The sequence below is a fragment of the Bos mutus genome, chromosome 23 (assembly GCF_027580195.1).
Source record: "Bos mutus isolate GX-2022 chromosome 23, NWIPB_WYAK_1.1, whole genome shotgun sequence".
Classification (NCBI taxonomy): Eukaryota; Metazoa; Chordata; class Mammalia; order Artiodactyla; family Bovidae; genus Bos; species Bos mutus.
Window position 1 is genome coordinate 12,961,659 of NC_091639.1, and position 11,543 is coordinate 12,973,201.

Consider the following 11,543-nt stretch of genomic DNA (forward strand, 5'->3'; position numbering starts at 1 on the left):
ATCAGTCTTCCCCATTTTTCTGCAGTATATGGAATACTTCCTCAAAAGGCACACAATTCACTTTCAGTGAGGTCTTCACCCGACTCACCAGGGAAGGTCTGGATGAGGCACAAACAAGTTGTGATGCTTTGCGTCCGGGATCCAGAGTGTGTCTAAGTAGAGGGAAGAGGTATGACTCTGAACCACAGTCCTTAGGAAACGCCAAGGAAGAAGACTGTGAAAATCAAGTCCAGAGGACAGAACGAGGCCAAAACCAGGGACAAACCAAGGCCAAACCAAGGCCAAAAACCAGAGACAGTCCAAGCCTCAGGAATTGGGCAAAACAAGAACAAACGGAGGGTGACGTGAGCGTGGCTGACGGGGCCTCTGCTTGCTTTTATGGACACACCAGGTGGCGAGCCATGGTGGCTAGTGCTGGCATAAAGGCACCTGATTGAGGGGGATTTTCAGGAAAAGCCCATTCCTTTTCCTTCTCCAGTTATTTGTGGTTGAGTTCTTTTGTCTCTGACCTCTGGAGAGTCATTCCAACTCTCCTCCATCACCTGGGAACCTCTTATTTTATTGTTTTTTTAAAAAATTTTATTGATTTTTATTGCAGTGTAGTTGCTCTACAAGGCTGTGTTAGTCTCTGCTGTACAGCAAAGGGGATCAGCTACTGTTTCATGTATCCCCCTCTTTGTATTTCCTTCTCATTTAGGTCACCAGGGAGCATTGAGGAGAGTTCTCTGTGCTACATAGCAGGTTCTCATTAGTTATCTACTTTATACACGGTGTCAATAGTATATATAGTCAATCCAATCCCCCAGTTCATCCCACCCTCTCCTTTCCCCCTTGGTAGCCATACATTTGTTCTCTATGCCTGTGTCTCTATTTTTGCTTTGCAGTTAAGATCATCTGTACCATTTCTCTCGATTCCACGTATATGCGTTAATATCCAGTGTTGGTTTTTCTCTTTGTGACTTCTCTCTGTATGACAGACTCTAGGTCCATCCAGGTCGCTGCAAAAGACACAGTTTTGAGGGACCTCTTTCTTTGTGCTGCGATGATTTCCTTTGGCCCACCTCAGACTCTCCAGTTCCTCTAACAATCTGGTGGTGTTCAGCAGGGTGCGGCTTGAGTGCTTTAACCAGCTTGCTTTAAAGAGCACGGCCCAGAAGGTGAACTTAGCATCTCCGTTACAGGTTACTGAACCTATCCCCTCAGCATGTGCATGCCTGTGGATCAGAAACAGCAAAATTGGTGTCTTTGGAAACCCTGCTGTCTATCCGCAGCCTGATCATCTACCAAGTAAAGGTAGCCGTTAACTAGATCACTTGTGATCACCTCTCTGAATCGCTCCCACGTCATCTTGGGAGCTCACACACCATTCTTCCAGCTAGGTAATCCACATGGTAATAAGAGATCTCTCCATACATGCTGCTTATATTCCACACCTGGCCTGAAAAGACACACTCAGCTCTAGAGGCAAACATGATACCACTGATGATTTCAAATAAGAGAAGGTCTCTTGATTGGCTCAATGGACCCCAAGGCCTTAAAATGTCATTGTTCCCAAGGAAAACATTTGACCAAGTAAGAACACAAATGACCAAGTAAGAACCTGTATCTCCATCTAAGACAACTTTTCTTGTTATACAACTCAGAATTCCTATGATGTCACTGACCTGAGGGTGATTTCTAAGGATAGGGTGTCGGTGGGGAAGGTGGGGGCTCTATTTGGGATGATGCATTTACATGATCCCTATTTGGGATGATGCATTTACAAATGGTGGTTGGTCCATGATGCCTGAAATCGTATCAGAGCTACATGATGGGAGCATTGAAGCAAAATGGGCTTCTGTAGACTGGTACGGGAGCCTAGCTCTCTCTTTTAGCTTCAAAGAACAAACTACAATCTTTTTCATAATTTGGGGGCTGTGTCTAGAATGTACATTATATCTATGAAAATGCTTTGTAAATTAGAATCCTATTGTTGATAAAGCATCAGCTATTACCTAAAGCAAACCCTCACCTTTCAAAACCACTATTTCTTCCCCGAGGAAAAAGTTTTGCTACTGCTTCTGAAGTGCTGGCTATTTGGTATTTTTCCAACAGCCCTTAACTCTGAAATGTTATACCAGCTAGACATACAGCTTATAGAGAAGCAGCTACTTCACCCGAAATCTCCACCTATTCACTTAATCAATGCAGCCTTATAGCAGGCATCATCTTGGTCAAGCCATCACGTCAATTCAAGAAGTAGTTAAAGTGTCTGAAAGTGAAAAGCGGAAGTGTTAGTCACCAAGTCATGTCTAACTCTTTGCAACCCCACAGACTGTAGCCCAACAGGCTCCTAGATCCATAGGATTTCCCAGGTAAGGATACTGGAGTGGGTTGCCATTCCCTTCTCCAGGGGATCTTCCTGACCCAGGGATCAAACCCCTATCTCCTGCATTGCAGGCAGATTCTTTATTGTCTGAGCCACGGGGGATTTGCCAGTGGTTAAATGCCAACTCAGGATCAAAGGAATTATTTATTGAGTGCCTGGTGTTTGCAACATATGGGACAGATTTAAATAGACAGAGAAAAACCCCTTCACAAAAGTTCTTCAGATTACCACTGATCATAAAGAGGCAAGCAAAATCATTTCTGCCATGAACTGACTGTGGTGACTTATCTCTATATTACACTAACAGAAATATCATCTGGCCCTCTAACACAAGTACATGTGTAGAGCATTCCACAGGAGTTCAGAACTTACACTAACATAAGTCTTTCTCCTGGACTTCCCTCCCAGTCCAGAGGCTAAGACTCTGTGCTCCAAGTACAGGGAGCACGGGTTCGATCCCTGGCCAAGGAACTAAGATCCCTCATGACACAAGGAGGCAAAAAAAAAAAATTTTTTTCAACAAATAGTGCTGGAATAATTGGACACCCCCATATCAAAAAAAAAAAAAAAATCAACCTCAACCCATACTTCATGTTGTAGACAGGAATCAACTCGAAATGGGACGCCCAAAAATATACAATTTGTAAAAGAAAACATAAGAAAAAAAAAATCTTAGTTATCTTGATTAAGTAAAGATTTCTTAGAACACACACAAAAAAACAAAAACACAAACCTTTCTCAACCAACCAAGTAGTATTTCCTAAGTGCCTTACAGCAGAGGAGTTACAGGTACTAAGAGAAGTGTTGACCTTTTGAATAAGCAAAGTTGATTGCTTTTGTTTTTCAAGTAACTCAAGATCCACAGTAACTTCATCTAAAGAGCCATCAGAGGAATTTTATGTTGAACTCAACTGACATCCACCACAAAATCCTTTTTCTCTTGAACTCTATGAAGTCTCCTTTCTCTGTGCCTCTAAGAAAATAGCTACTTGTAAATAGAGTACATGGAGCAACAATATACACTCATATATATTTTTCCACATCTGTTGTCTTATTTAAGAGCAAGGCGTTTTGGAGTCAGAATTGAGTTCCATTTGTGACTGTCAGAGTAAGTAAATGTGACCTTGGATAAATCTCTTTAGCTCTCTGGGTCTTAGTTTTCTCATCCTTAAAATGAGATACGCAATAGAAATTACCACTGGGCCGTTGAAAGGATTAAAGGGGCTAATATTCACAAATTTCTTAGCACTAGGAGTACATAATCCATCAATGGTAGATTTCATTATTATTCTTTAATAATGGCCCCCACCTTTGTTAAGTCTACCAGACAGTTACAGTCATCTCTATTGAACAGATGATTAAGTCATTGATTCAGGGCTCAACAGGGGCAGCTCCAGGGCTTCTGGAGCAGGTCCCAGGACCCCCACCACACCCCATCACCCCCAGTCAACCTTGTAGACTTTTACAGAATGGGCCGCGCTGTCCAGCACAAGAAGAGAACTCTCCTTGGTGAAGGTCAGCGCCACGGGATGCGAAAGACCGTGGGTGATGATGGGCTTCAGCACTGGAAACTCCTCCGGTTTGCCTAGACAGAGGACAGCCGGACTGGAAGTATCAGCAACCACCACGTTGCCCTGGTGATCGAAGGCCACGGCGGAGGCGGTGATCTTGGAAGGGAAAAAGAGGCTCAGCCCGAAGGAGTCCACCTGGCCGATGAGCTGCATGCTTGCGCTGAACACCTTCACCGTGGTGCTGCTGCAGGCGCCGGGCCCCAGCGGGTGCTCGAGGACCGCGATGGCCCCGGTGAGCCAGGACACCGCCACCCCCCGCGGGCGACGCAGGTGAGCCTGCAACCGTTCAGTCCTCCGGAGGACCCCTTCGGGAAAGTCGACTTCCAGGAGGTGCAGGGACCCCGCCTCCGCGTCCGTGACCAAGACCCCATTCTGCGGGGTGGTCTCCACACCCCACGGCAAGCAGAAGTGGCCTCCCAAGACGAGTTTGATCTGGCCGAAAAAGTCAAATACTTTGAGGGAGCGGTCGCCGGCGTCGGTGACGACCACGTGGCAGTCGTTGGTGACCGTGACGTCAACCGGGTACCGAAGGTCCTGGGCAGCGTCCCCCTTCTCTCCAAACTGATGCGCGCAGCCTCCCCCGGAGTCGAAGACCTTGACTCGCCTCTTGCCGTCGTGCACCACCACGACCCGCCCCGTCTTGGGACACAGAGCCAGCCCGGTGGGGTTGACCAGGGTCCCCCAGCCGCCGAAGGCGTGCTGGCAGGTGAGGACCCCCGGGGCGGAGGGGGCGGCGCGCGGGGCAGCCGGGCCGGGCCGCAGCGCGGAGCCCAGGAGCTCCAGGAAGTGGAGCACTGGCAGGCAGTCGCTGGTGTCGCAGCCCCGGCAGGCCCGCCGGCAGAAGGGGCACTCGAGGGCCAGCGTCCGCGGGTGCGCCAGGGCGGCCACGCAGGCCAGGCAGACCACGTGGCCGCAGGACAGGTTGCGTGGGCGCCGCTGCTGGCGGTGGCCGAACCGCTCGAAGCACACCTTGCACTCAAGCAGGCTGGTCTCGGCCTCGCGCAGCAGCTCCCGCAGCGCCGGCCCGCTCCCAGCGGCCTCGGCCCCCATCGCGCGGCCCCCGCCCCGCACGCTCGGGCCGCGCCGTCTGCCCTCCGAGCTGGACGCCGCGCGGGCGCGGCCTGGGGTCACGGTCACGGGGCGGGGCCGCTGGGCCTGACGTCCACTTTGTCCGGCCGCTCGGCCGAGACGTGCCGCCCCCTTGTGGGCGCGCGCCGCACTGTATCCGGAGAGGCGCAGAGTGGATTTTAACAAGTTCTAATCACAGAGTTGGAGAAGGCAATGGCACCCCACTCCAGTATTGTTGCCCGGAAAATCCCATGGATGGAGGAGCCTGGTAGGCTGCAGTCCATGGGGTCGCTAAGAGTCAGACACGACTGAGCGACTTCACTTTCACTTTCCACTTTCATGCATTGGAGAAGGAAATGGCAACCCACTCCAGTGTTCTTGCCTGAAGAATCCCATGGACGGAGAAGCCTGGTGGCTGCAGTCCATGGGGTCGCACAGAGTCGGACACGACTGAAGCGACTTAGCAGTAGCAGCAATTACAGAGTCGGACACGACTGAAGTGACTTAGCAGAATCCACAGAATAGACTGCGTGCTGCAGTCCATGGGATCGCAAAGAGTTGGACACAACTCAGCGACTGAACTGAACTGATCCACAGAATATTCATTGGAAGGACTGATGCTTAAGCTGAAACTCCAATACTTTGGCCACCTGATGCGAAGAACCGACTCATTGGAAAAGACCCTGATGCTGGGAAAGATGGAAGGTGGGAAGAGAGAGGGATGACAGAGGATGAGATGGTTGGATGGCATCACTAACTCAATGGACATGAGTTTGAGTAGGCTCTGGGAATTGGTGATGGACAGGGAAGCCTGACATGCTGCAGTCCATGGGGTTGCAAAGAGTCGGACATGACTGAGCGACTGAACTGAAATTGATCCACAGCCTAGACAGCGTATTAAAAAGCAGAGACATTCCTTTGCCAACAAAGGTCCATATAGTCAAAGCTATGGCTTTTCCAGTAGTCATGTATGGATAGATGTGAGAGTTGGGCCATAAAGAAGGCTGAGCACCAAAGAATTGATGCTTTTGAACAGTGGTGTTGGAGAAGACTCTTGAGAGTCCCTTGGACTGCAAGGAGATCCAACCAGCCCATCCTAAAGGAGATCAGTCCTGAATATTCATTGAAAGGACTGATGCTGAAGCTGAAACTCCAATACTTGGGCCACCTGACGTGAAGAACCGACTCATTGGAAAAGACCCTGATGCTGGGAAAGATTGAAGGCGGGAAGAGAAGGGGACGACAGAGGATGAGATGGTTGGATGGCATCACAGACTCAATGGACATGAGTTTGAGTAGGCTCTGGGAGTTAATGATGGACAGGGAAACCTGGCCTGCTGCATTCCGTGGGGTCGCAAAGAGTCAGATAAGACTGAGTGACTGAACAACAACAATCCACAGCACGCAGTCAGACCTGCAATCGTCACACCAGTCATGGATGGAGCGCCTTCCCTTTACACTTGAGGACACCTATTGAGGACAAGCAGGCTGCTCCCTGGTACCCAGCAAAGCACCCTCCGATTTCCCGTCAGCAGCACTGGATGCTAGGGGCTGGGGCTGGCCAGGTGTGAAACCTAGTCTCAGAGCTCATGATACTTATGATCTATTGGGAAAACACAGGTGCATGAGGGAAATTAAAACCCAAGTAGATGAGGCAGGTGCACGCGTTTTCTTTCGGACCTTCTATAATTCTCATAGTAAGTTGTTGTTTTTGTTGTTTAGTCACTAAATCATGTCCGACTCTTTTGCGACCCCATGGACTGTAGCCTGCCAGGCTCCTCTGTCCATGGGTTTTCTCAGGCAAGAATACTAGAGTGGGCTGCCATTTCCTTCTCCCAGGGATCTTCTCAATCCAGAAATCGAACCTGTGACTCTTACATTGGCAGGTGGATTCTTTACTACTGAGCCACCAGGGAAGCCCTCTCATAGTAAAGTAGATGCTCAATGAACACTTGAAAAATGAATTTATGTAAGACATCACTTTGCCAACAAAGGTCCCAATAGTCAAAGCTATGGTTTTTCCAGTAGTCATGTATGATGTGAGAATTGGACCATAAAGAAGGCTGAGCACCGAAAAATTGATGCTTTTGAACTGTGGTGCTGGAGAAGACTCTTTAGAGTCCCTTGGACAGTAAGGAGATCAAACCAGTCAATCCTAAAGGAAATCAGTCCTGAATATTCATTGGAAGGACTGATGCTGCAGCTCCAATACTTTGGCCATCTGATGCAAAGAGCAGACTCACTGGAAAAGACCCTGATGCTGGGAAAGATTGAAGACAGGAGGAGAAGGGGGAAACACAGGATGAGATGGTTGGATGGCATCACCAACTTAATGGACATGAATTTGAGCAAACTCAGGGAGATAGTAGTGAAAGACAGGGAAGCCTGGCGTGTGGCAGTCCATGGGGTCGCAAAGAGTTGGACATGACTGAGCGACTGAACAACAATAGCAATGTGAACGAAGGAATGTCATAGGACAATACATGAAATACACAGGTGAATTTGTGTTAGAGGCAAGGACCATGGCTGGAAATGTGTTCCAGAGAAATGAATATGAAATTAGAAAGTTGATAGTTAATAATCAGCTTACTGCATGCTCACCCTCTTTTAAGTGGTTTGCACAGGTTATCTTATTTAAACCACATGACAGTCCTTACAAGATGTGTTATTTTCATCACCCTGTTTCTGCCATAGTGTTTGCAGAGGTTAACTTTCTTGCCCAGGGTCACGGGGCTAGGAAGCGACCAGGCTGGGCTTTGAAGCCAGGCAGTTTTCAGAGCCCATGGTCTTAACTATCCCAGTCATTTTCAATGTTGGTTGCACATGGTAAATACCTGGGTCTCATCCTCCAACGAGTAATTTGTCCAGGGTGTGGTCTGGCAGCTGGGATGTTTTATTTGGTTGCACTGGGTCTTAGTTGTGGCCTGTGGGATCTAGTTCCCCCACCAGGGATCGAGCCCAGTCCCCCTGCACTGGGAGTGTGGAGTCTCAGCCACTGGCCCACCAGGGAAGTCCTTGGGCAGCTAGGATTTTTTTAAAGTTCCCTTCGAGCTTATCATGTACAGCCAAGTTTGAGAACCAGTGATACAAAAGTCCCTCAAATGACATCAAGTTAAATTCTTTCAACTTCAATCAATATGGAAAACATAGAGAATATACAATATGTTTTAAAAAAATCTTCAAACAGGAGGTAACACAGTCTCTCAGGAATCATTGTGGAACTACAAGCAATCACTTTCAGGAATTCTCCCCTCAATGTCTGCATGAACATTGTCTTTGGCAAAATTACTTATCAGATCATTTTTCCTCATTTAGAGATAATTACCACGATCATTCACCCTCTTATTTGCTAGACTTTTGAGAAAACAGGAAATCTTTATCCCATTAAATCCCCTGGAGGAAGATTTAATGTAAGATAAGAAAGAACATTTTCCTACCGAGTGTTACAAGATTCAAAGATGATCTGTGTATTGGGACATAGTAATCAACTTAATATTATAATTTCAGACTATAATACATTGTCATTCCAAATAGAAATTGCTTTCTGCAGTGATCCTTAAGAAAAAACATTCAGGAAACCTAAATTTCCCCCTAAAAGTGGAATGTTTTTAGAATTAATGTTGTCTAATAGAAATATAATAAGAGCCACGTATATAATATTAAATTTTCCAGTAGCCACATTTTAAAAAGGAAAAGAAGCTAGTGAAATGAGCTTAATCAGATATGCATATTTCATTTAATCCAAAATATCCAAAATGCTATCTTTATGACACATAATCACTGTAAAAATTAGTGAGATATTTTACACTCTCTGTTTTATTAGCACTAGTCCAGTGTGTATTTTAAATTTATAGCACATCCTTTTTCAGCTCAGTAACCCCACGCAGCGAGTGATTACGGCCGGGGAACAGTTAGACCTCTAGTTAAGAGATCTAGACCAAGTCTCTGGTGTATTACCTTCTCAAGATGCTTTCCAGACGGGTTTCGTGGATGTTTGATGTGCCTTTAACTTGTCTCTGCTCCCACATTGTTTTAGAACGAATCCAAAGACCACCACCCCAAGCCCTGCCACTCAATGTGACTGTGACGGAGCCTCTATCCTACGAGCAACTGCGCTTGGGGAAGAGCCTGGCTTCTTCTTGATCCTGTGCTGCCCTCGCGTGGCAACAGGCGGCACTGCGCCAAGAGGTTGGAGATATTCAGCAAGGTAAACCAGACGAACCTGCAAGAAATCCGCCTTCTTTAAGAATGGTCACAATAATTGGTCTGTCACTTGTCCTAGTAGACAGCACAGTGGTTCAGGAAAGCCCCGTGGCACATACACACACAATCGACTCTAACCATTTGCTGTCAACACTCTAATCGGTAAATATGGAAATTTAACTTTGTGGCATTTGATCCGGAGCTGAGGCCTTCTCAGTGACACAAAGCTTCAGAACTAAAAACGTGTAGGTTTGCAGCCTTTCACAGCTGGGATACTGCTCCAGCGTTCCTGTCCACCCAACCGCCTCCCACCCCCCAGCCACTTGTCCTTTTTCTCCTTTACCAAGTGTATGGAGTCCAATTTTCCTTTCTATCTAATCTTAAAATTGTTATCTTCAACCCTTCTTTCTTTTTCTGAAGAGAGAAGAAGTTCCAGAAGACCAATGCCTAGTGCTTGCCTGTGTACACAGAGGGAGACCAACACGTTATTTTTTATTCAATTTTATTTTTTTGGCCTCACTGTGTGGCATGTGGAAATTCCCCCACCAGGGATGGAACCTTTGCACCCCGGCAGTGGAAATGCGGAATCTTAACCACAGGACCACCAGGGAAATTCTCAGTTCAGTCGCTCAGTCGCGTCCAACTCTTTGTGACCCCTTGCATTGCAGCATGCTTGGCTTCCCTGTCCATCACCAGCTCCTGGAGCTTGCTCATACTCATGTCCATCCAGTCGGTGATGCCATCCAACCATCTCATCCTCTGTAGTCCCCTTCTCCTCCTGCCCTCGATCTTTCCCAGCATCAGGGTCTTTTCCAATGAGTCAGTTCTTCGCGTCAGGTGGCCAAAGTATTGGAGCTTCAGCTTCAGCATCAGTCCTTCCAATGAATTTTCAGGGTTGATTTCTTTTAGGATTGACTGGTTGGATCTCCTTGCAATCCAAGGGACTCTCAAGAGTCTTCACCACAGTTCAAAAGCATCAATTTTTCAGTGCTCAGACTTCTTTATGGTCCAACTCTCACATTCATTCATGACGACTGGAAAAACCATAGCTTTGACTAGCTTTGTTGGCAAAGTAATGTCTCTGCTTTTTAATATACTGTCTAGGTTGATCATAGCTTTTCTTCCAACACATGTTTTTTAAATGGATGAACTAATGAACACTTAAAAGGATGCAACATACAGGCAGCAAACCCCAATGTTAAAACTTTTCTTTGATGGTTCTCTAGTATTTATAGGAAGCACTGTTAGGAAAATAGCATTTATCTAGGAATCATGCTAAGCACTTGCTTATCTCTAAAGTCCATGTTGAAAGGTTTCTCAAGTACCTTATAGAGTATAATCCTGGTCACATATAAACACATGATGATTAATAAAAGAAATTCCTTGAGCCTAACTCTGAGTTTCCTAAGAAGAATCTTTCCTCCTCTGTGGTGAAGTGTCCATGGATTTCCTCTGTACTTTCCTCCAATACTCCTCCCTTAAAGGACCCAGGAATAGCACAACCATCTCTTCCTGCTTCCCCCTAGAAGGAGCCCCACAGGGGACAGAGTTTGAAGAACGGGTCTTGTGGTCAGTGGCTGACTGCTGTGCAAAGCACCAGGCGGAAGAGGAGGGGAAATGGAGACCCAGCTCAAGCGGTGACAGCAGAGAGGGGGTGCAGGGCGACAGGCCGTGGAGTCTGGGGATGGAGTCAGCGCTCAAGCAGGCGGGCTGCTGGTTTTGCAAGCCTGGGAAGACACGCCACACACATGCAGTTGAGAAGGAATCCCAGAACGAGTCCAAGGACATAGTTATGTCGCAGAGTGTACCTGCGGCAGGAAGGCAGGAAGACAGCCAGTGGCACAGACTAGAAGCATCTCAGTCCAGGAGGAGAGACGCAACTTTTGAACCGAGAAGGAGCAAAGACAGTAGGCACCTTAGCTCGGGCTTGTGAGCTCACAGGAGCAAAAACTCGATACCATTGCCAGCCTGAACCCCTCCTGGGTTGGTGAGTTTTGAGTTTCGGGCCAGCCTTGGGGGACCTCCGTAATAGGCAGGTCTCCATCACCTGCGTGATTCCCTGGACCCAACCTGGGGTCCGGTGACATCTCCAGCTCTGCTTTCCCCCAAGGGTACCTTGCCCTCCAGCACTCACCCGCCTATCTAATTTCATAAACTTGTGCCCCCACTATGTGCTGGGCTCCAGTGGTGAGGGGTAAGTGGTAGAGGCTTGAACGTTTCGAGCACCCACAGAAAAATGAGCTGGAGCTGTATGGCTGGAAATGAGAATCTGGAAATGTCAACGCTTCTCAAATTTTCACACACACACCATTAAATAATTTTAATAATGCACC

The 11,543-nt window shown here is 47.4% G+C and overlaps 1 protein-coding gene across 2 annotated transcripts; it reads right to left on the reverse strand.

The window, feature by feature from the left end:
• Positions 1-591: 591 nt before the first annotated feature.
• Positions 592-5,066, reverse strand: NHLRC1 (NHL repeat containing E3 ubiquitin protein ligase 1). 2 transcript variants are annotated; one of them, XM_070360914.1, is made up of 2 exons: positions 3,102-5,066; positions 592-1,214 (listed from the first exon to the last, which is right to left on the reverse strand). In XM_070360914.1, the coding sequence occupies exon 1, from the start codon at positions 4,987-4,989 to the stop codon at positions 3,805-3,807; it is 1,185 nt and encodes a 394-aa protein (XP_070217015.1). In that variant the 5' UTR covers positions 4,990-5,066; the 3' UTR covers positions 592-1,214; positions 3,102-3,804. The 2 variants fall into 2 exon arrangements, with proteins under 2 accessions (XP_070217015.1, XP_070217016.1); XM_070360915.1 differs by having other exon boundaries at positions 603-1,214; positions 3,820-5,066.
• Between the last annotated feature and the right edge of the window lie 6,477 nt (positions 5,067-11,543).

Coding starts and splice junctions, on each gene's coding strand:
- NHLRC1 (XM_070360914.1), bottom strand. CDS start 4,989: ATGGGGGCCGAGGCCGCTGGGAGCGGGCCGGCGCTGCGGGAGCTGCTG.